Source organism: Gorilla gorilla, chromosome 20, assembly GCF_029281585.2.
Source record: "Gorilla gorilla gorilla isolate KB3781 chromosome 20, NHGRI_mGorGor1-v2.1_pri, whole genome shotgun sequence".
Taxonomy (NCBI): domain Eukaryota; kingdom Metazoa; phylum Chordata; class Mammalia; order Primates; family Hominidae; genus Gorilla; species Gorilla gorilla.
This window is the reverse complement of record NC_073244.2, coordinates 17122233-17147095: the sequence shown is the minus strand read 5'-3', so window position 1 is coordinate 17147095 and position 24863 is coordinate 17122233. Positions and strand designations below refer to the sequence as shown.

General features: G+C 49.6%; 1 protein-coding gene across 2 annotated transcripts in view; it reads right to left on the bottom strand.

The window, feature by feature from the left end:
• Window positions 1–22604, bottom strand: part of LDLR (low density lipoprotein receptor) — a 44898-nt gene extending 22294 nt beyond the window's left edge. The window contains exons 1-7 of one of the 2 annotated variants that reach the window (XM_019015905.4): window positions 22363–22604; window positions 11602–11724; window positions 9139–9261; window positions 6318–6698; window positions 5217–5339; window positions 4390–4512; window positions 1124–1243 (exon numbers count right to left, since the gene is read on the bottom strand). In XM_019015905.4, the coding sequence (XP_018871450.1) occupies window positions 1124–1243; window positions 4390–4512; window positions 5217–5339; window positions 6318–6698; window positions 9139–9261; window positions 11602–11724; window positions 22363–22429 (1060 nt within the window). In that variant the 5' untranslated portion in view covers window positions 22430–22604. The remainder of the gene's footprint in view (window positions 1–1123; window positions 1244–4389; window positions 4513–5216; window positions 5340–6317; window positions 6699–9138; window positions 9262–11601; window positions 11725–22362) is intronic. The other variant, XM_019015907.4, reaches the window with a different exon arrangement.
• Between the last annotated feature and the right edge of the window lie 2259 nt (window positions 22605–24863).

Genomic DNA, 24863 nt, shown 5'->3' with positions numbered 1-24863 from the left:
AGTGCAATGGCACGATCTTGGCTCACCACAACCTCCACCTCCCAGGTTCAAGTGATTCTCCTGCCTCAGCCTCCTGAGTAGCTGGGATTACAGGCATGCACCACCAAGCCCGGCTAATTTTGTATTTTGTTTTTTTTTAATTGATCATTCTTGGGTGTTTCTCGCAGAGGGGGATTTGGCAGGGTCATAGGACAGTAGTGGAGGGAAGGTCAGCAGACAAACAAGTGAACAAAGGTCTCTGGTTTTCCTAGGCAGAGTGATTGTGTCCCTGGGTACTTGAGATTAGGGAGTGGTGATGACTCTTAACAAGCATGCTGCCTTCAAGCATCTGTTTAACAAAGCACATCTTGCACCGCCCTTAATCCATTTAACCCTGAGTGGACACAGCACATGTTTCAGAGAGCACAGGGTTGGGGGTAAGGTCATAGATCAACAGGATCCCAAGGCAGAAGAATTTTTCTTAGTACAGAACAAAATGAAAAGTCTCCCATGTCTACTTCTTTCTACACAGACACAGCAACCTTCCGATTTCTCAATCTTTTCCCCACCTTGCCCCCTTTTCTATTCCACAAAACCGCCATTGTCATCATGGCCCGTTCTCAATGAGCTGTTAGGTACACCTCCTAGACGGGGTGGTGGCCGGGCAGAGGGGCTCCTCACTTCCCAGTGGGGGCGGCCGGGCAGAGGCGCCCCTCACCTCCCGGACGGGGCGGCTGGCCGGGCAGGGGGCTGACCCCCCCACCTCCCTCCCAGACGGGGCGGCTGGCCGGGCGGGGGGCTGACCCCCCACCTAATTTTGTATTTTTAGTAGAGACGGGGTTTCTCCATGTTGGTCAGGCTGGTCTGGAACTCCCAACCTCAGGTGATCTGCCCGCCTCGGCGTCCCAAGGTGTTGGGATTACAGGGATTATGCACCCGGCCTGAAATTTCTTAATTACTAATCCCCAGAGGCAAGAAACTCTGGCCAGCCAATGATAGTTTTCCATGCAGGTGGAATCTCATGAAACCCTCCTAACTGCTTTCAAGCCCGCTTAACAGATGGGGAAACTGAGGCATGAGGGGTTTGGTTGCCATGTCAGGAAGCGCAGAGGGGGCCCAGGGCTCAGTCCCACCCGGGAATCACCTTCGCATCTTCGCTGGGCCACCAGCTGGAAGCCGTCGGGGCACAGGCACTCGTAGCCGATCTTAAGGTCGTTGCAGACGTGGGAACAGCCGCCGTTGTTGTCCAAGCATTCGTTGGTCCCTGCGTAGGGCCAGGGGATGCAGACTGGTCACTCTCGGGCCCCCACCCATCCCTTTGCCGCCAACCTTGGCTCACTACAACCTCCACCTCCCGGGTTCAAGTGATTCTCCTGCCTCAGCCTCCCAAGTATCTGGGACTACAGGCATGCGCCACCATGCCCAGCTAATTTTTTTGTATTTTTAGGAGAGACGGAGTTTCACTCTTGTTGCCCAGGCTGGAGTGTAATGGCACAATCTCAGCTCAATGCGACCTCTGCCTCCTGGGTTCAAGCGATTCTCCTGCCTCAGCCTCCCGAGTAGCTGGGATTACAGGCACCCACAACCATGACAGGCTAATTTTTTGTATTTTTACTAGAGATGGGGTTTCACCATGTCGGCCGGGCTGGTCTTGAACTCCTGACCTCAGGTGATGCGCCCGCCTCGGTCTCCCAAAGTTTTGGGATTACAGGCGTGTGCCACCGCACTTGGCTCAGTGAAATAAGCCAGTCAAAAAAGGAAAATGCTGTCTGATTCCACTCACAGGAGGTCCCTAGAACCATCACATTCATAGGGACAGAAAGTATAATGGTGGGTGCCAGGAGTTGGGGAGGGGATGGAGAGTGAGTGTTTCATGGGGACAGAGCTTCAGTTTGGGAAGATAAAAGAGTTCTAGGGCCGGGCGCAGTGGCTCATGCCTGTATTCCCAGCACTTTGGGAGGCTGAGGTGGAAGGATCACTTGAGGTCAGGAGTTCGAGACCAGCCCGGCCAACATGATGAAACCCAGTCAGTCTCTACTGAAAATACAAAAATTAGCTGGGCGTGGTAGGACGGGCACCTGTAATCCCAGCTACTGAGGGGGCTGAGGCAGGAGAATTGCTTGAACCTGGTAGGTGGAGGTTGCAGTGAACCGAGATCGCACCACTGCACTCCAGCCCGTGCGACGAGTGAGACTCTGTCTCAAAAAGAATAAAAAAAAAAAAAAAAGAGTTTGGAGATGGTGGTTGTGATGTTGTACAACAGTGTGAATTTGCTAATGGCACAGAACTGTGCACTTAATAAGGTTTGAGAAGGTAAATTTTATGTTACATGTTTTTTACTGCAGTTTATGTATATATATAAAACAAGTTATATATATACATAAAACAAGTTATATATAGATATATAGATATAAAACAACAAAAGTCCGGGCGCTGTAGCTCATGCCTGTAATCCCAGAACTTTGGGAGACCAAGGCAGGTAGATAGCTTGAGCCCAGGAGTTCAAGACCAGCATGGGCAAACATTTTTTTGTTTGAGACGGACTCTCACTCTGTCGCTCAGGCTGGAGTGCAGTGGTGCAACCTCGGCTCACTACAACCTCCACCTCCTGCATTCAAGCGATTCTCCTGCCTCAGCCTCCTGAGCAGCTGGGACTACAGACGCGCGCCTCCATGCCTGGCTAATTTTTTGTATTTTTAGTAGAGACGGGGTTTCACTGTGTTGGCCAGGATGGTCTCGATCTCCTGACCTCGTGATCCTCCCGCCTTGACCTCCCAAAGTGCTGGGATTACAGCCGTGAACCATCCTGCCAGGCCTAAAAATGGCTTTTACATATTTAAATACTTGAGAAGAAAAATAAAAATAAAAAGGGAAATCATTTTCATGACACAAAACAGTTATATGAAATTCCAATTTTTGTGTCCATAAATAACATTTTCTGGGCCCACAGCCACGTGTATTGGTTTGCGTTCTGTGCGTGGTTGTGTTCACCCAACAGCCATGTTGAGAAACTGCACCAGAGACCGTATGGCCCACAGTGTCCGAAATACTTACTTTTTTTTAGAGATAGGGTCTCTTGCTCTGTTGCCCAGATTGAAGTGTGGTGGTGTGATCACAGCTCACTACAGTCTCCAACTCCTGGGCCCAAGCGATCCTCCTTCCTCAGCCTCCTGATTAGCTGAGACTACAGGAGTGTACCACCGTGCCCAAGCCCACTCTGGTATATGACAGAGAAAACTTGCCACTGCCTTCTCTATACTGTTCAGTTATCCTAATATGGTCTTTCAGTATCCACCACAGAGGGTTGGGAAAAAAAAAAAAAACCCTCACCAGGACGAGGTGGCTCACACCTGTAATCCCAGCACTTCAGGAGGCAGGCAGATCACTCGAGGTCAGGAGTTCGAGGCCAGCCTGGCCAACATGGTGTAACCCCATCTCTACTAAAAATACAAAAATTAGCCCAGCAAGGTGGCATTCAGCTGTAATCCCAGCTACTCAGGAGGCTGAGGCAGAAGAATCGCTTGAACCTGGGAGCTGGAGGTTGCAGTGAGCCAAGATCATGCCACTGCACTCCAGCCTGGGCGACAGAGCAAGACTCTGTTTCAAAATAACAACAACAACAAACCTCAAGATAGAAGCAGGCATCTAAGGAAAAGAATTCATGTATTTCAGAATTCGCTTCTTTTTTTTTTTTTTTTTTTTTTGAGACAGAGTCTCACTCTGTCACCCAGGCTGGAGTGCAATGGTGTGATCCCGGCTCACTGCAACCTCCGCCTCCCGGGTTCAAGCAATTCTCCTGCCTCAGCCTCCTGAGTAGCTGGGATCACAGGTGCCTGCCACCACACCCGGCTAATTTTTTGTAGTTTTAGTAGAGATGGGGTTTCACCGTATTAGCCAGGATGGTCTCAATCTCCTGCCCTCGTGATCTGCCTGCCTCGGCTTCCCAAAGTGCTGGGATTACAGGCGTGAGCCCTCGCGCCCAGCATCGCTTAATTTTTTAATTTTTTTTCATGGGGTGGGTCACGCCTGTAATCCCAGCACTTTGGGAGGCCGAGGTGGGTGGATCATGAGGTCAGGAGTTCAACACCAGCCTGGCCAACATAGTGAAACCCCATCTCTACTAAACATACAAAAAATTACCCGGGCTTGGTGGTGGGCGCCTGTAATCCCAGCTACTCGGGAGGCTGAGGCAGGAGAATCACTTGAACCTGGGAGGCGGAGGTTGCAGTGAGCCGAGATCGCGCCATTGCGCTCCAGCCTGGGCGACCCTGCGAGACTGTCTCAAAATGAAAAAAGGAGCCCTTTGCACAGGGTGGGCAGAGTGGAGTTCCCAAAACCCTACAGCACTCATGTCTCAGTCCCTTTCCTGGCTCCCCACAAACTCTGCAAGCCACCTGCACCGAGACTCACCGCACTCCTTGATGGGTTCATCTGACCAGTCCCGGCAGTCTCTAGCCATGTTGCAGACTTTGTCCAGGGTGATGCATTCGCCGCTGTGACACTTGAACTTGTTGGGTCCCTCGCAGAGTGTCACTGTGAGAGCCAGAGAGACAAAGGAGGAAGGTCAGGTGTGTCTGAGCCGCAGTTTGCTTGGCACTCATTCATATAATAGTTTATTCACATAAGAACGCATGCAAATGGATTCATTAAGAAAACGCGTCGGGCACGGTGGTTTGTGCCTGTAATCCCAGCACTTTGGGAGGCCAAGGCAGGCAGATCGCTTGAGCCGAGGAGTTCGAGACCAGCCTGGGCAATATGGCAAAACCGCATCTCTACTAAAAATACAAAAAAATTAGGCCTGGCACGGTGGCTCACACCTGTAATCCCAGCACTTTGGGAGGCCGAGGCGGGCGGATCACCTGAGACCAGGAGTTCAAGACCAGCCTGGCCAACATGGAGAAACCCTGTCTCTAATAAAAATACAAAAAATTAGCCAGGCGTGGTGGTATACGCCTTTAATCTCAGCTACTCGGGAGGCTGAGGCAGGAGAATCACTGGACATCAGAGGCAGAGGCTGCTGTGAGCTGTGATTGCGCCACAGCACTCCAGCCTGGGTGTCAGAGCGAGACTCCGTCTCAAAACAAAAGGAAGTGAGGCTCTGGGAAGTCGAGTCACTTGCCCACAGACGCACAGCTGGTGCAGAGCTGACCAGGGAAGCGCCCTCTGGCTTCACAAATCATTTGCAAGCAGCAAGGCACAGAGAATGGGGGATGGAAAACCAGATGACCAGCGCTCACCATTAACGCAGCCAACTTCATCACTCATGTCCTTGCAGTCATATTCCCGGTCACACTGCCGGCTGCCATGGATGCAGTTTCCATCAGAGCACTGGAATTCGTCAGGGCGACAGGTGGCCACAGCTGGAAAACAGGACAGAGTGTGTTGATTTTCTCAAGAAGAGACAACCAGAGAAAAAGAAGCAGGGCCTTTTGCCGGGTGCAGCGGCTCATGCCTGGAATCCCAGCACTTTGGGAGGCCAAGGCAGGAGGATTGCTTGAGCCCAGGAGTTCAAGACCAGCCTGTGTCTGTACAAAAAAATTGGCCAGGCTTGGTGGTACAGCCTGTGGTTCCAACTGCTTGAGAGGCTGAAGTGAGAGGATCGCTTGAGCCAAGGAGATCAAGGCCGCAGTGAGCCATAATCGTGCCACTTTACTTCAACCTGGGTGACAGCAAAACCCTGTCTCAAAAAAACAAAAAAAGGCTGGGTGCCGCAGTGCACGCCTGTAATCCCAGCACTTTGGGAGGCCGAGGCGGGTGGATCACCTGAGGTCAAGAGTTCATGACCAGCCTGACTAACATGGTGAAACCCCATCTCTACTAAATGGAAAAAAAAATAGCCGGAGGTGGTGGCACATGCCTGTAATCCGAGCTACTTGGGAGGCTGAGGCAGGATAACGGCTTGAACCCAGGAAGTAGAGGTTGCAGTGAGCTGATCGCGCCACTGCACTCCAGCCTAGTGACAGAGCGAGACTCTGTCTCAAAAAAAACAAAAACAAAAAACAAACAACAAAAAACAACCAGCACCTTCCAAACAGTGATTTCCCAATAAGCTAACAGGAACAGCTAACAGGCCAGCCTGGGGCCTCATGGTGGCCATATGGATGCAGGAAATTTAGAGATGAAAAAAATCACAGAGTGAGACTCCATCTCAAAAACAAAAAAAAAGAAAGAAAAGAAAAAAAAAGAAACAAACATGAAATGGGAATACTTTCTTGGCATGTTGTTCGAAATCCACTTCAGCACCTAAATCACTGCATGTCCCACACCTGGGGGAGCCCAGGGACAGGTGATAGGATGCCTCGCTCCCACCCCGGCCCCGCCCCCGGCCCGGCCCATACCGCAGTTTTCCTCGTCAGATTTGTCCTTGCAGTCGGGGCCACCATCACAGCGCCAGCTGGAGTGGATGCACTCGCCACTTAGGCAGTGGAACTCGAAGGCCGAGCAGGGGCTACTGTCCCCTTGGAACACGTAAAGACCCCTACAGTGCTGCGGCCACTCATCCGAGCCATCTTCGCAGTCGGGGTCGTTGTCGCAGGCCCACAGCTGGGGGATGCAGGTGGAGCTGTTGCACTGGAAGCTGGCGGGGCCACAGGTGAGCACCGGGCAGGAGGCCTCGTCTGAGCCGTCCAAGCAGTCCCGGTCTGAGTCACAGACGAACTGCCGAGAGATGCACTTCCCATCGTGGCAGCGAAACTCGTCCTGGGAGCACGTCCTGGGGGCTGCAGGGATGGATGGGCCGAGACCACCATCACCGTGAAGTCTCCCAACACCAGCCCATTCTATAGCCGGGGACGCTGCCGCAGTGAGGCCAGGCCCCTGGAAAGGCGGGCTGGGGAGCAGTCAGGGGCCATGGACTCTGAACCACTGCCCGCTCGGTGCCTCAGTTTCCTCATCTGTACACATTTCCCAGCACTGCTATGAGCACTGGTGCGTTAATAGATGTAAAGCTGTTAAACTGAGACCTGCAAGATGGTAGCACAATTTATAGAATTGCTGTCCTTATTTTGGGTTGAGTATCCCTTCTCTAAAATGCTTGGGACCAGAAGTGTTTTGGATTTTGAATTTTTTTGGATTGTGGAATATTTTCAGAGTTGGAATATTTTTCTGATTTTGGAATGTTTCAAATTTGGAATATCCTTAATGTTGTGGGTGAGCATTGACTATCTGGACCAGTGGTGTGGGGGTAAGAATTTATCAAGACAGTTGTAGGTGCAGCCGGCCTCAGTGGCTCATGGCCGTAATCCCAGCGCTTTGGGAGGCTGAGGTGGGAGGATCACTTGAGGTCAGGAGTTCAAGACCACCTTGGCCAACATGGTGAAACCCCGTCTCTACTAAAAATACAAAAATTAGCCTGCGTGCTGGTGCACGCCTGTAATCCCAGCTACTCGGGAAGCTGAGGCAGGAGAATCGCTTGAACCCAGTAGGTAGAGGTTGCAGTGAGCTGAGATTGCACCACTGAACTCCAGCCTGGGCAACAGAGTGAGACTCCATCTCAAAAAAGAAAGAAAGAAATTTAAAAAAAGGTAGTTGTAAGTACAGAAAGACAGATTTATGCCAGAAAGTAGGTAGGAAAATACCTTGCAAGAAAGCAACGAGCAGGTCAGCAAGAGAGGAGCTGACTGCCAGAAGACAAAGGCTTGCTGGGAATTTTTTTTTTTTTTTTTTTTGAGACGAAGTCTCACTCTTGTCCCCCAGGCTGGAGTGCGATGGCACGATCTCAGCTCACTGCAACTTCCACCTCCCGGGTTCAAGTGATTCTCCTGCCTCAGCCTTCCAAGTAGCTGGGATTACAGGCACCTGCCACCACGCCTGGCTAATTTTTTTGTATTTTTAATAGAGACGGGGTTTCACCATGTTGGCCAGGCTGGTCTCAAACTCCTGACCTCAGGTGATCCGCCCGCCTCAGTCTCCCAAAATGCTGGGATTACAGGTGTGAGCCACTGCACCTGGCTGCTTGCTGGAGATTTTATAGAATGGTGCTTGTGCTGTGCGCTGAAGAGGGCTTTGTGCAGTACTTATAATGCCAAGGTTGCAGTGAGCTAACTTGCAATTTTCTATCAGCCGAGGTGTCTGATGATAGCTGGGCGCAGGAAGATAAGGAGTTATTTACACAGGAGGGCTGTGTGTTCTGGACCATGGAGAAAGGCAGAGTTACATAGTTTGTCGGCCTTCTTCTTCTTCTTTTTTTTTGAGACAGAATTTCGCTCTTGTCCCCCAGGCTGGAGTGCAATGGCGTGATATTGGCTCACTGCAACCTCCGCCTCCCAGGTTCAAGTGATTCTCCTGTCTCAGCCTCCCGAGTAGCTGGGATTACAGGCAGACGCCACCACACCTGGCTAGTTTTTGTATTTTTAGTAGAGATGGGGTTTCACTGTGTTGGCCAGGCTGCTCTCGAACTCCTGACCTCAAGTGATCCACCCGCCTCAGCCTCTCAAAAGACTGGGATTACAGGGGTGAGCCACCATGCCCAACCCTATCTGCCTTCTTTTATTGCTTTCCTTTTGTTCGGCCAGCCTGGTTTTTTTCCTAATTAGGACTCCATACTCAGTGGTAAAAATCCGAAATCCAGAATGCTCCAATAAGCATTTCCTTCTAAAGGTCAGTGCTCAAGACGTTTCAGAATTTCGGATGCTCAAGACTTTGAATTTCGGGGTTTTGGATTTGGATGTGCCACTCGTATTAAGACAGCCAAGAAGACACCCAGCTTCAAAGTCCATTTCCCTTCGGGATTCTTGGCCTTGCTCCTTGGCAGAACTTTCTGGCTTTTTCCCCTTCATGTTACGTGGGTCATTGAGGCTTGGCTAGCAAGTGTCACTATGTGTTCAGCCTCACGGGGCGGGGATCACAGGATCACGGGGATCACGACCAGCGGGAATCACAGCGGCTTGCCAGTGTGTGTGCCAGGTGGCTAGCCCTCAGCAGGGACGGCCTCCCTGACTGTGCGTGACAAACCCGAAGAGGTAGCACCATCCCCACTTTGTAATGCCTCCTGGTCAAGGGGGAATTTGAAGGGCGGAAGAGGCTTGGTATGAGCCCCCAAGAGATGGAGCCCAGGTCGGGGCAGCTGCCTTGCAGCTCGAGCAGGACCCCGTAGAGACAAAGTCAGACCACTCCCCAGGACTCAGATAGGCTCAATAGCAAAGGCAGGGCCACACTTACGACAGCCTTGCTCGTCTGAGCCGTTGTCGCAGTCCACTTGGCCATCGCACCTCCAGAACTGAGGAATGCAGCGGTTGACACGGCCCCCACAGCTGAAGTCCTCGGATTTGCAGGTGACAGACACTACAGAAGAGGCAGGATTGAACTGTCACTCAAAGGAAAGACCCACTGAGGCCGAGCACAGTGGCTCATGCCTGTAATCCCAGCACTTTGGGAGGCCAAGGCGGGTGGATCACCTGAGGTCAGGGGTTCAAGACCAGCCTGGCCAATATAGTGAAACCCTGTCTCTACTAAAAATACAAAAATTAGTTGGGTGTGGTGGCAGGCGCCTGTAGTCCCAGCTACTCGGGAGGCAGAGGCAGGAGAATCACTTTAACCTCGGAGGAGGAGGTTGCGGTGAGCCGAGATCCTGCAATTGCACTCCAGCCTGGGCGGCAGAGTGAGAATCCGTCACACACACACACACAAAAAAGACCCACTGGCCTTGCCAATCCTGTCTTTGCAAAGGAAAACCCCAGAACTTTGAAGAGAATGTCAATCCCACTTTTTTTTTTTTTTGAGACAGAGTCTTGCTCTGTTGCCCAGGCTGGAGTGCAGTGGCGTGATCTCAGCTCACTGCAACCTCCGCCTCCCGGGTTCACGCCATTCTCCTGCCTCAGCCTCCTGAGTAGCTGGGACTACAGGTGCCCGCCACCACGCCTGGCTAATTTTTTGTATTTTTTTAGTAGAGACGGGGTTTCACCGTGTTAGCCAGGATGGTCTCGATCTCCTGACCTCGTGATCCGCCTGCCTCGGCCTCTGAAAGTGCTGGGATTACAGGTGTGAGCCACCGCGCCCGACCTAATCCCACTTTTTTTTTTTTTTAGCAGAGATAGAAGTTTCATCATGTTGAGCAGGCTGGTCTCAAACTCATGGCCTCAAGTGATCCGCCTACCTCAGCCTCTCAAAGTGCTGGGATTCTAGGCATGAGCCACTATGCCTGGTCTCCCATTTTTAAAAAATATATATATACATACATATGGGGTGGGCTCAGTGGCTCACGCCTGTAATCCCAACACTTTGGGAGGCCAAAGCTGGCGGATCACGAGGTCAGGAGATTGAGACCATCCTGGCTAACATGGTGAAACCCCGTCTCTACTAAAAATACAAAAAATTAGCTGGGCGTGGTAGTGGGCGCCTGTAGTCCCAGCTACTCGGGAGGCTGAGGCAGGAGAATGGCATGAACCCAGGAGGCACAGCTTGCAGTGAGCTGAGATCGCGCCACTGCACTCCAGCCTGGGCAACAGAGCAAGACTCCGTCTCAAAAAAAAAAAAAAGAAAAGAAAAGAAAAGAAAAAGAAAAAAAAACAAATATTTATTTATTATTTATTTTTTAGAGATGAGGTCTAGCTATGTCACCCAGGTGGCCCTCAAACTCCTGGGCTTTATAAAGCAATCTTTCTGCCTTTCTGCCTCAGCCTCCCAAGTAGCTGGGACTACAGACACAAGCCATTGTGCCCGGCCAAGCCTACCCCTTTATGGGTCAAAACAGAGGGCATTTAAATGGAGCTTGTTAAAAATTGGACATTAGGCTGAGTGCGGTGGCTCACACCTGTAATCCCAATACTTTGGGAGTTCGAGGCAAGAGAATTGCTTGAGCCCAAGAGGTCAAGGCTGCAGTGAAGTATGATTGTGCCACTGGACTCCAGCCTGGGTAACAGAATTAGACTCCATCTCTTAAAAAAAAAAAAAAAATAGGCCAGGCATGGTGGCTCATGCCTGTAATCCCAGCACTTTGGGAGGCAGAGGCAGGTGGATCACGAGGTCAGGAGATCGAGACCATCCCGGCTAACATGGTGAAACCCCATCTCTACTAAAGATACAAAAAATTAGCCAGATGTGGTGGCGGGTGCCTGTAGTCCCAGCTACTCGGGAGGCTGAGGCAGGAGGATGGCGTGAACCTGGGAGGCGGAGGTTGCAGTGAGCTGAGATCACGCCACTGCACTCCAGCCTGGGTGACAGAACGAGACTCCGTCTCAAAAAAAAAAAAAAAAAAAAAGACATTAGGTTATGCAAAGTTTTGGAACAAGATAGAGGTGGTGGCCACACAGCATTGCAGATGTGTTAATGCCACTGAGCTGGTTAATTTCATGTTATGTGAAATTCACATCAATTGAAAAAACAATAGAGCCATTTAATGGCTTTAAGGAAAGCTCCAATAATTCATTCTCTCCCCACCTCCTAATTCATGATTGAATACATCAAAATCCACTGGCCACTTTTCCAGCCGCCATCATCAAAAAGGGGTTAAGAATCGTGTCACAGGCCAGGCGTGGTGCCTGTAATCCCAGCACTTTGGGAGGCCGAGGCCAGCGGATCACTTGAGACCAGAAATTCAAGACCAGCCTGGCCAACATGGCGAGACCCTGTCTCTATTACAAAAAAAAAAAAAAAAAATCCATATCATGCCCAAAGAGGACTCACAGCACGTCTCCTGGGACTCATCAGAGCCATCCTGGCACTCAGCGCTGCCATCACAGACCCACTTGTAGGAGATGCATTTCCCGTCTTGGCACTGGAACTCGTTTCTTTCACATCTGTCGCCCACTGAGAGAGAGGAAAAGGAGAAAGGGTCTGCTCAATGCCAGAATCAGAAACTGACCACGTTTCCTGTGTCTGTTTCCTGCCAACTAAAGAATTAGCCAGAAATGTCATCCGATCAGGAACAGTCTGATTCCCAGGGAATTAAGCAAGCACAACAAATGAAATTTTATGAACCCCAAAATTCAGTGGAGGACACAAAGAAGAAACCCAAGAGAGACACTTGTCAACAAAGGCTAATGTTGTTGATTCCAAAATATGGACTCTCTGGGGTATGGGAAAAAAAATATTAGAACTTCCATGCACATTAATAAAGAAAGGAAGAGTATTTAGCATATTAAAAACCTGTACTACGGCTGGGCGCGGTGGCTCATGCCTATAATCCCAGCACTTTGGGAGGCCGAGGTGGGCAGATCACCTGAGGTCAGGAGTTCGAGACCAGCCTGGCCAACATGGTGAAACCCCGTCTCTACTAAAAATACAAAATTAGCTGGGCGTGGTGGCACATGCCTGTAATCCCAGCTACTCAGGTGGCTGAGGCAAGAGAATCACTTGAACCTGGGAGGCGGAGGTTGTGGTGAGCCGAGATCATGCCATTGCACTCCAGCCTGGGCAACAAGAACAAAACTCCGTCTCAAAAAAAAACCTGTACTGCCCAGGCACGTTGGCTCATGACTGTAATCCTAGCACTTTGGGAGGCAGAGGTGGGTGGACTGCTTGAGCCCAGGAGTATGAGATCAGCCTGGACAACATAGTGAGACGCTTTATCTATTATACAAACAAAACCTGTGTTGTTCTATCCACCTGACCATTAAAAAAACAAAAACAAAAAACATGTACTGTAAAGAGTCATGAAGAAAACTCACAGACACAGCATAATCATTAAGGTGGAAGAAAACTTGAGTTTTCTTCAGTAGGTAGGGAAGAAATACTTAGATAAAGAATTATGAGAAATTATAAATGTAGAGGTCAGAGAACACAAATTTAGCAGTGAAGATAATCATGTATCTGAAGATCAGATCAAAATAAATGGGAGAGAAACATTAACAAAAGATATAATAAGAGAAAACTTTCCCTTAGAAAACCAAGACTTAGATTATTACATTAAAATGAGAACAAAATAACTGTTTGGAAAATTTCCCAAAATATATTTACACCTTGGAAAAGAGATCAAAGTCTTATTGAATGTATTTAGTTTTCTTCTATTTTCTTTTTTTTTTTGAGACAGGGTCTCACTTTAGAGCGATCAGTGGAGCGATCATGGCCCACTGCAGCCTCAAACTCTGAGGCTCAAGCAATCTTCCCATCTCAACCCCCTAAGTAGTTGGGACTAAAAGCACTCACCACCATGCCAGGCTAATTTTTCTACTTTTTGTAGAGATGGGGTCTTACTATGTTACCTAGGCTGGTCTTGAACTCTTGGGCTCAAGCAATCCTCCCACCTCAGCCTCCCAAAGTGTTGTGATTATAGGCATATGCCACCACACTTGGCCTGCATTTAGTTTTATATATTAAATTTGGATTTAGAATACATTTTTTTTTCTTTTTTTGAGACATAGCTTCGCTCTGTTACCCAAACTGGAGTGCAGTGGCAGGATCATGGCTTACTGCAACCTGGATTGAACCTCGTGGGCTCAAGTGATCCTCCTCCTGCCTCAGCCCCCCAAATAAATGGGACTACAGGCACATGCCACCATGCCCAGCTAATGTTGGAATTTTTTGTAGAGACAAGGTCTCACTATGTTGCCTAGGCTGGTCTCAAACTCCTAAAGTGATCCTCCCTCCTCAGCCTCCCAATATGCTGGGTTACAGGCATGAGCCACCACACTGGGCCCTCTAATGCCTTTATATGAAAGATTCTGGTTCTGTGAACTAGAATCAAAGCAACTTTTATAAATCAAAGTATAAACTTTGATTCCCTATGTAAACTAAGGCAATAAAAGCAATAACAAATTATTATTATTATTATTATTTTCAGACAGAGTCTCACTCTGTCACCTAGGCTGGAGTGCAGTGGTGCAATCTTGGCTCACTGCAACCTCTGCTTCCCAGGTTCAAGCAATTCTCCTGCCTCAGCCTCCCAAGTAGCTGGGGATCACCAGCAACTGCCACCATGCCTGGGTAATTTCTTGTATTTTAGTAGAGATGGAGTTTCACTATATTGGCCAGGCTGGCCTTGAACTCCTGACCAAAGTGCTGGGATTATAGGCTGGAGCCACCGTGCCCGGCTGCAATAACAAATTATGATTGCTTATCTCAGCATGCACTATGCACTTATTATTACTATAATAAGGTAACAATACCAAGAAGAAAAAAAAATCTGCCTTTTTTAAAATTTTATTTTATTTTATTTTTGACACAGAGTCTCACTCTGTCGCCCAGGCTGGAGTGCAATGGCACAATCTCAACTCACTGCAAACCTCCACCTCTGGGTTCAAGTGATTCTCCTGCCTTAGCTTCCTGAGTAGCTTGGGAATACAGGCGCGTGCCACCACACCCGGCTAATTTTTGTATTTTTTGTAGAGACGGGGTTTCACCATGCTGCCCAGCCTGGTCTCAAACTCCTGACCTCAAGTGATCTGCCTGCCTCAGCCTCTCAGCGCTGGGATTACAGGTGTGAGCCACCGTGCCCAGCCAAGTCTGACTTTTTATCTTTGTGAAGATGTAACAGATGCTGTCCAGGAAAATCACATACAAGGGTTTGTTTTTTGTTTTTGAGACAGAGTCTCATTCTGTTGCCCAGACTGGAGTGCAATGGTATGATCTTGACTCACTGTAACCTCTGCCTCCCAGGTTCAAGCGATTCTCCTGCCTTAACCCTTCCAAGTAGCTGGGATTACAGGCACGCGCCACCGTGCCTAGCTACATAAGTACATCAATAAGTTCTGATCGATGGTTGAAACTTTGGGAGGCCGAGGTGGGCGGATCACCAAATCAGGAGATCGAGACCATCCTGGCTAACATGGTGAAACCCCATCTCTACTAAAAAAATTAGCTGGGCATGTTGGCGGGCGCCTGTAATCCCAGCTACTCAGGAGGCTGAGGCAGGAGAATCGCTTGAACCTGGGAGGCAGAGGCTGCAGTGAACTGAGATCACGCCACCATACTCCAGCCTGGGCGACAGAGACTCTGTCTCAAAAAAAAAAAAAAAAGAAAGAAAAAGAAAATGTGACCACATGACCAGGTGCAGTGGCTCACGCCTGTAATCCCAAAACTTTGGGAGGCAGAGACAGGATTGTTTGAGCCCAGGAGTTCCAGACTGGCCTAGGCAACATACCAAGACCCCATCTCTACAAAATAAAAAAAAGAATAATTTTTAAAAAAGAATATATGACTGCATCTTCTGTGATAATCCTTTCAGAAGGCAGAGCCTAATTCGTCTCCCCTGGAGTGGCACTGGACTTTTAATGACTTGCTTCTGATAGGAAAATGTAGAGATGACAGGGAGTGGCTTCTGAGCCTAGTTCGTGGCCATGCTCATTGTTGGATCGACTGCTCCAGGGGAGCCAGCTGCATGTCATGAGTCCACTCAAGCAGCTGGAGGGAGAGCTCCACGCAGCAGGGAACTGAGGCCTCCAGCCAAGAGCCACTGAGTGCGCCATCTTGGAAGTGGATCCTTCAACCCCAGCCAAGCCTTCCTATGCCTGCAGCTTCTGAAAATATGTTTTTCTCTCCTGCCAATATTTTGATTGCAACTTCATGAGAGACCCTGAGCTGGAACCATCTAGCTGTGCTGCTTCCAAATTCCTGACACGCAAAAACTGAGAAATCATAAATGTGTTGTTTTAAGCCACTACGTTTTGGGCTAATTTGATATGTAGCAAGAAATGAGTCATTTCCTCCTTTAAGCACAGTTGAAACTGAGTTGTAGGTAATTAACATACAACCTAACTTTAAAAGATGTATCTATGTCTTTTTTTCTTTCTCTTTTGGACACAGGCTCTCACTCTGTCACCCAGGTTGGAGTGCAGTGGCATGACTGAGGCTCACGGCAGCCTCCACCTCCCAGGTTCATGCGATCCTCCTGCCTAAGCCTAACTGAACAGCTGTGACTAGAGGGGTGCACCATCACACTCAGCTAACTTTTTATTTATTTTTTGCAGAGACAGGGTTCTCACTATGTTGCCCAGGCTGGTCTCAGACTCCTGGGCTCAAGCGATCCACCCACCCATCTCGGCCTCCCAAAGTGCTAGGATTACAGGCATCAGCCACCGCATCCAGCCCCCTTTATCCATTTCAACTTTGATGGTTGACCCAGCACATTCATGTGGATTCCCTGAAAGTTAGAGTAGTAAGGGGGTTAGATAGACAATCCTAGGCTTCAGTGGCTTTCCAGGCCATTTAACTAGAACAACTTGGGTAACTGACTTAATCCTTCTGGGACTCAGTTTCCTGATCTGTAAAATGGGGGAGAATGGCAGTCTCTACTTCCTAGAGGGTGTTTTGAGAATTAAAGAACAGAACAGGCTGGGCGCGGTGACTCACGTCTGTAATCTCAGCACTTTGGGAGGCCAAAGTGGGCGGATCACCTGAGTTCAGGAGTTCGAGACCAGCCTGGCCAACATGGTGAAACCCCGTCTCTACTAAAAACACAAAAATTAGCCGGGCGTGGTGGCGGGCGCCTGTAATCCCAGCTGCTCAGGTGGCTGAGGCAGGAGAATCACTTGAACCCGAATGCCTGTAATTGCAGCTACTCGGGAGGCTGAAACATGAGAATCATTTGAACCCAGGAGGCAGGGGCTGCAGTGAGCCCAGATTGTGCCACTGCACTCCAGCCTGGGCAACAGAGCGAGACTCTGTCAAAAAAAAAAAAAAAAAGAAAAGAAAAGAAAAAAGGGAAGGAAGAGAGAAGAAAATGAGTCGAGCTTTGGAATCTGCTGTGGTCACAAACTCTGATAATTCTCTTGCCCAACTACAGATCTGTCAATATTGTACACACCCCGCTTTGACAATATCGTACACACCCCACTGACTCACAGCTCAATTTCAACTGTGCTTAAAGGAGGAAATGACTCATTTCTTGTGCTGACACACCAGGTGGGCAAAAAGCAATTGAGATTCCAGGAGGCTTGAGATAAATAAAAAGGAAAGTTGGGCCAGAGGCGTTGGCAATCAAGATCTTAAGGGAGGAGCCTCTGATCACCGCACTAGGTGACCATAGCTTTGGTGACCACTAATCCAGTGCTCTCACCTCCCTACCTCTGTACGAGGGCCCAGCTTACAAACTAAATGTGCCACTAGGTAGACCGGGAATGTCAGTAACACCTGAAGGTCCTTTAAGGAGGGATAAAGAACAATAAAAGCCTTTCCCTGAAGAAAAACAAAACCTTTCCCTGGACCTCAAGCTCTCCCCTGACTATTATTCTCCAAATATTTGCTGGCCACAGGTGGCTCAAGACTGCACCCATGGGGAGGACCCCACGATGACCTATTTCTGTGATCTACCACCTGGGCAACTCTCCAGACAATGTTTCAAAAGTGGATTTCCCCAGCACTTTGGGAGGCTGAGGAGGGAGGACTGCTTGAGCCCAGGAGTTTGAGACCAACCGAGGCAACAAAACGACACCCCCATCTCTACAAAAAATACAAAACTTAGCCAAGCATAGTGGCACACACCTGTAATCCCAGCTACTTGGGAGGCTGAGTGGGGAGGATGGCTTAAGCCTGGGAGGTCAAGGATGCAGTGATCTGTGCTCCAGCCTGGGCGGGAGACCCTGTCTCAAAAAATAAAAACAAACAAACAAACAAACAAACAAAAAATTTAAACTTAGCTGGGAGTGGCCAGGTTTGGCGGCTCACGCCTATAACCCCAGCGCTTTCGGAGGCTGAGGCGGGTGGATCACCTGAGGTTGGGAGTTCGAGAACAGCCTGAACCAATGTGGAGAAACCCCATCTCTGCGAAAAATACAAAATTAGCTGGGCATGGTAGTGCATGCCTGTAATCCCAGCTACTCAGGAGGCTGAGGCAGGAGAATCGCTTGAACCAGGAGGCGGAGGTTGCAGTGAGCCGAGATCGCGCCATTGCACTCCAGCCTGGGCAACAAGAGCAAAACTCCATCTCAATAAATAAATAAATAAATAAATAAATAAACAAACAAACAAACTGAGGTGGGAGTGGTAACACGTGCGTGTAGTCCCAGCTACTCAGGAGGCTGAGAGAGGAAGATCAGTTGAGCGCAGAAGCTGGAGGCTGCAGTGAGCTATAACTGCACACTTCAGCCTGAGCGACAGGGCAAGACCCTGCCTCCAAAAAATAAAGGCGGATTTTACTGCAACAGGTGCAGCCAGACAGCAGTTGCCTGCAAAATGAGCTCCCTTGGCCTAGCTAGTGGGGACAGGGCTCAGGAACCGAACAGTGCTGAGTGAGAGCACGTCAGGGAGCTGTCCTCACAGTTGCTGCCCTTCCCGAGCAAGGGGACAAAACCAGTCCTGTTCCAAACATCAACGGCCCAACGAAACCGCACCTCTTTCTTATTCTTTCAAGCAAGGTTGGCGTTTTTCATATTAGACCATTTGAATTTCAGGAAAAGCAAATTAGGCCAAGCGCAGTGGCTCACGCCTGTAATCTCAGCACTTTGGGAGGCCAAGGCAGGCGGCTCACCTGAGGTCAGGAGTTCGAGACCAGCCTGGCCAACATGGCGAAACCCTGTCTCTACTAAAAGTACAAAATTAGCCAGGCATGGTAGCGGGTGCCCGGATCCTAGCTACCCAGGAGGCTGAGACACGAGAATCCCTTGAACCCCAGAGGCAGAAGTTGCAATGAGCTGAGATTGCCTGGGTGACAGAGCGAGACTCCATCTCAAAAAAAAAAAAAAAAAAGGAAGTAAACTAGAGCATGGATCCCCAGATTTTCTCACGCTAGGGATGCCTAAGAAGCACTGAGCTCTTCTCAAAAAAACAAAAACACAAAAAGGCCGGGCGCGGCGGCTCACGCCTGTACTCCCAGCACTTTGGGAAACTGAGGCGGGCGGATCACGAGGTCAGGAGTTCGAGGCCAGCCTGACCAATATGGTGAAATCCCATCTCTACTGAAAAATACAAAAATTAGCTGGGTGTGGTGGCGGGCGCCTGTAGTTCCAGCTACTCAGGAGGCTGAGGCCGAAGAATCGCTTGAACCTGGGAGGCAGAGGTTGCAGTGAGCTGAGACTGTGCCACTGCACTCCAGCCTGGGCAACTCGAACAAAAATAAACAAACAAAAAAAACACCTCTATAAATTCTAGTCCTCTAGCCCTCTGATCTCTCAAGTCACGAGTAACAAGTCAGGAACAAGGTTATCGAAACAAAAAAAGAGAATACACATTTCTGCTTTTTCCCCCAGCACACAAATGAGGTGGTGAATGCTTTCGATGTTTTCTTTCCCTGTGCTACTGAAAACAGTTGTACAAGGAAATCAAAACTGTAGCTAGAATCATTTCCTTGAAGGGGAAACAAACAAACGAAAATCCCCTGGCTTAAGGGAACAGAGCCAGCTGAAAATGAATGAGAAATCAATTGATGGGCTGGCACGGTGGGTCACGCCTGCAATCCTTGGACTTTGAGAGGCTGAGGCGGGTGGATCACGAGGTCAGGAGTTTGAGACTAGCCTGGCCAACGTGGTGAAACCCCATCTCTACCACAAATACAAAAATTAGCCAGATGTGGTGGCAGGCGCCTATAATTCCAGCTACTCAGGAGGCTGAGGCAGGAGAATTGCTGGAACCCAGGAGGCGGGGGTTGCAGTGAGGCAAGATTATGCCATTGCACTCCAGCCTGGGTGACAGAGCGAGACTCCAACTCAAAAAAAAAAAATAGAAATCAATTGATCAGTGCTTCTTTCCAAATAAGGTGGGTATTTTCCCCAGAGTGATCTCAGCAATTGATTTTGCTTCCGGAAGAGAGAGCCTGACTCACTGTTTGCTGCTGGTCGGTTACATCTGCAGTCTCTTAGCAACAAAAGGCTATTTGCTTGACAGTTGGGACAGAGTGTGGAAGGCAAAAGGGACATCAAAAAGCCCATCAAAATAATAATAATAATAATAATAATAATAATAATAATAATAATAAAGCCCATCAAAGCACCCATCAAAGCAAGGAGCAACCGACCCATCTAGAATTGGATCTTATCAGGGAGAAAGTCTACAGATAAGAGCAGGAATGAGGAACAGAATTCCCTACAGGTTTTCTGTCTCAACAAAGGTCTCCCTGTTTTTTCCCAGTGTTCCCTGGAAGATAGGTATTTCCGGAAATGACAAGGGAATCACCCTGGGGCTCGTTAAAGCAGCCAACTCCCTTACTCAAGTTTGGGTGAGTCATTGACATGTTTGGAGCTGGGCTCACCGCTGTTGCCTGATTTTGGTCTAAGTGAAGGCTTGTGGTTCAGATTCCAACAACTTCCCTTTGTAAAGGAAATGGACAAGAAACTCCCCCCTGGATATGCGTTGAAGCCAGCTAGAACGTGAAGTGGTGCAGCTAGAAAGTGCTAGAAACACACACCAGCTCTCAGAAGTCTGGAGGAAAACATCAGGGGTGTAGTCTCCTTGACAACAGAGGAAACATCACATTCTCAGCCATCCCCGGAGAGAGAAGCTAAAGTGATGAACAAACAAGTCCTTGCTTAAGACTTCCTTAACATTTTCTCTTAAGGAAGAGGTTGATTGGTGAGTGAGACACACATTAATCCAGTGCCTCTCTTTCTTTTGTAAAACTGAGTGGCAGAATGTTTGCAATCATCATCATCCCTGGTGGGGCGCGGTGGCTCACTCCTGTAATCCCAACAGTTTGGGAGGCTGAGGTAGGAGGATCGCTTGAGGCCAGGAGTTCAAGACCAGCCTGAGCAACCAAGCGAGACCTCATCTCTACAAAAAGTTAAAAAATAAATAAGTAAATAAAAATAAAAGAACAATCATCAGTATTTCATTACACCCTCCCTCCCTCTCTGGCCTCCCAGAGGAAACTGGTGTGTTAGTTACAGCGTGAATTTCAAGGCAGTTCAAAGCTCTCCATCCAGTCAAAGCCAACCCCCTTGCCAATTAAAAAAAAAGTTTCGTGCAATCCTTGTGTTCATCAGGCAATCCCAATCCTTTTCTAGGCTAGGCTGGTTCTCAGGAGGGAAAGGGCCATGTAGCTATTGTCTAGGGCGAGGCTGTCTCTCTGCAACTAATTTAAAGCCACCTAAAAAGCTCTAACTCAGGATCATGCACTAACCAGCCTCTTGTGGAAATCTAAAATCTAATCCATTTCACCCAGAGGAAAAATCGCCGCTTGGACAGCTGAACCGAAGCCATTCACAGCCTCTGAAGAAGCGAGGCCACCCCAGGGGGTCGGTCCCGGCGGGTAGCTGCCCCACCGTGGCTGAAGATCTCGGCTGCAGACCAAGGAGGGGCGGGGAGATGCTGAGGCAACGTTTCAACCTCGTAAGGAACCGAGGCCTTGAGGGTGGCCGGGGGCCCCTCTGTGAACTTGATCGGGGCTGATGGGGCGAGGGCGCCCCCCAGGACAAGGTGGGGACGGAGGTGTCGCCACAGAGCACAGCGGAAACCGGGGACTTCGCCAGGAGGGCCCAGGATAACGGAGGGCAACTCGTGTATGTCGCGGAGGCGGCTCCGGGGACCCGGGACTTGTCGTCGCCTTTGTGACAGGAACCGCGGAGGAACGCCAGGCCTCCCCTGCATCCGCCTCGCCCCGGACAAGGTGAGGCTCAGACTTCCGCGCCAGCCCCGCCCCGCTCGTACACAAGCCCCGTCCTCCCGATGCCCGCCTCCGCCTCCACCGCCTCACATTGGACGAGGGGAGTGGCTCGAGGGTCGCCTGTTCGGACTGCACCCAATGGAATTCGGGGGGCGGGCCAAAGGGGCGGGGGCAGGGGCGGGAGGGGGTGGCCCCCGTCCCGGAGCACGCGGCGGAATCCGGGGACTGCACCCAACTCAGGATGGCAGTGGCGCCCTGGGGTCGCGCAAAGCGGATCGGGACCCCTGAGCCCGCGGTGACCTCCAGGCTGGACATCCGGGTCTCCAGTCGCCCTCGCCCCCAGAAGGACTTAAGGCGGGGGTGGGAGTGATCCCTTGTTTTAGGACTGGAGGTCCCCACACCCAGCTCCGAGTTAGAAGAGAGGGTCCCGGCCGGGCGCGGTGGCTGACGCCTGTAATCCCAGCACTTTGGGAGGCCGAGGCATGTTGATCACCTGAGGTCGGGGTTCGAGACCAGCCTGGCCAAAATGGTGAAACCCCGTCTCTACTAAAAATACAAAAATTAGGCGGGCGTGGTGGTTGGGCGCCTGTAATTCCAGCTATTCGGGAGGCTGAGAGAGGAGACTCGCTTAAACCCGGGAGGCGGAGGTTGCAGTGAGCTGAGATCGTGCCACTGCACTCCATCCTGGGCGACAGAGCTAGACTCCGTCTCAAAGAAGATGCGGTCCCTCACCCGGTGGAGACTTGGGGGACAGCCGTGCCCCGTTTCCCTTAAATCCCTCAGACTCCTCCCGACCCTCGCGCTCCCCTCAGCGCCCCCCTCCAGCGCCCCCTCCAGCCGTTTGGGAAGGACCCCGTGCCATTACCCCACAAGTCTCCCAGGGATGGAGTGATTATTTGTACCCAAAAAAATAAATTCCCAAGGGCCCCCCCGGGGGCTCCCTCTCAACCTATTCTGGCGCCTGGAGCAAGCCTTACCTGCAGTCCCCGCCGCGGCGAGGAGCAAGGCGACGGTCCAGCGCAGTTTCCAGCCCCAGGGCCCCATGCTCGCAGCCTCTGCCAGGCAGTGTCCCGACCCGGATCACGACCTGCTGTGTCCTAGCTGGAAACCCTGGCTTCCCGCGATTGCACTCGGGGCCCACGTCATTTACAGCATTTCAATGTGAGGTTTCTAGCAGGGGGAGGAGTTTGCAGTGGGGTGATTTTCAAATGTCTTCACCTCACTGCAAGAGGAGGAGTTTCGAACGGCCGATGTGACATCGGCTTTTTAACCCGTGAAGCTCTGATTCCCACTCCAGTCCTTCGAAAGTGTCGCCAGGGCAGGCGACTTGATTTATTGTATTTGGGTCTCCGGTGAAGAGCTGACCCCCCCTCAAAATTGGAAACGCATCTTCTGAAAGATCCTCCTGAAATTTCTCAATGTTTAACTGTTAACATTTTGTTGTTGTTGTCCACAGAAGGATAACAACATCCTTTCAAGATCCTCCAATAGCCTAATGCCATTCTCCTCTCTGCCTCAAAAGGAAAACACTAAAAATGTTGGGAACTTCCGCCACTTTCTATATTTGCCTTTTCCTTTCTAGGAATTGTGTATAGATTTTTAGCTTCCTTTCGTTGTATATTGTTTTTACACGGTTATTCCAAATCACTTAATAAACACTGATCAATCAGGAATTTAAATAAAATCTTCACAAAAGTACAGCCAAAAGAAATATTTTTTGTTTTGTGGGATCCCGCCTTTGGCTGAGTATAAACATCTGAAAAATCAATTGTACGGATACCTGGAGTCTGGACGTAAATATTGATTTCTCCCCTTAGGAGAAGGAGTTGAACAAACAGAAGGGCGGTTTCCTCTCCCTCAAAGCAAAATCAAAACAAAACAGGGCTTTCACAGTTGAACTTGAACCCCTAAGCCACAGAGAGCTGGTGGAGACCAACTTTTAGAATTGAGTCTCTTTGGGGACTCATGGGGTTGCCAGAGGCCTCTTGCCAAAAAGGCACATGTGAGAAACTTGCCTGAACCCCACACAGGGCTGGGTAGTCTTGGCGGCTCCCCCAGGAATAAGCTGGATTTCTCTGGGATTTTGCAAACTGACTTTGGCAGGCAGTGCTAACCTCTCAGCAGGATTTTAGGGAAACCTAGGAGACGAGGCAGAAAAGGGACAAATTGAACTCTCGGACAAAAAAAAAGATTAATCAGGGAAAATAATTTTTAAATTATTTTTATTATCATTTTAAAAATAATTATTTATTATTTATTTATCATTATTTCCAGCTGTCACTCAGGCTGGAATGCAGTGGCGTGATCACAGCTCTCTGCAGCATCAACCCTGGGCTCAAGGAATCCTCCCACCTCAGCCTCCTGAATAGCTAGGACCACAGGGGTGCACCACCATGCCCAACTAATTTTTAATTTTTTTTTTTATAGATGGGGTCTCACTATGTTGCCCAGGCTGGTCCTGAACTCCTAGCTTCACGCAATCCTCTTCCTCTTGCATCATGATGCCTCTCAAATTGCTGGCATTACAGGTATGAGCCACTGTGCCCAACCCAGAAGAAGAAATTGATGATAAGAATTTTTGGCAGTTAAGACTCAGTTTCAGAATTCGGCCTTGGACAGATAAATTAGCTTTCCCAACCTGTAAAGGGGCCATCAAAATGCTTGAACCTACTTGGCAGGCTCAGTGTCAAGGTCAAATTGAAATAATTAGCGGGCTGGGCATGGTGGCTTACGCCTGTAATCCCAGCACTCTGGGAGGCTGAGGCGGGTGGATCACGAGGTCAGGAGATCAAGACCATCCTGGATAACACAGTGAAACCCCACCTCTACTAAAAAAATACAAAAAATTAGCCGGGCGTGGTGGCGGGCGCCTGTAGTCCCAGCTACTTGGGAGGCTGAGGCAGGAGAATGGCGTGAACCCGGGAGGCGGAGTTTGCAGTGAGACGAGATCGCGCCACTGCACTCCAGCCTGGGCGACAGAGTGAGACTCCGTCTCAAAAAAAAAAAAAAAAGAAGTAATTAGCAATCACCTAGAGAAGTTTACAAGGATAGGCAAGTTCTAGGAGCTGCTGCAACATTTATAAATGTGACCCCATTGAATCCCATTCCTTATGCCATTTGTGACATTAAACAAAAAAGTGAAGTCTGGGTGCGGTGGCTCATGCCTGTAATCCCAGCACTTTGGGAGGGTGAGGCGGGGGGATCACTTGAGCCTAGGAGTTCAGAACAAGCCAGGGCAACACAGTGGGACCCTGTCTCTACAAAAAATACAAAAATAAGCTGGACATGGTTGTGTGTGCCTGTAGTCCCAGCTACTCGGGAGGCTGAGGCGGGAGGATGGCTTGAGCCCAGGAGGTCAACGCTGCACTGAGCTGTGGTTGAGCCACTGCACTCCAGCCTGGGTGACAGAATGAAACCCTGTCTCAAAAAAAAAAAAAAAAAAAAAAATTTAAGATGGCCAGGCACAGTGGCTCATACC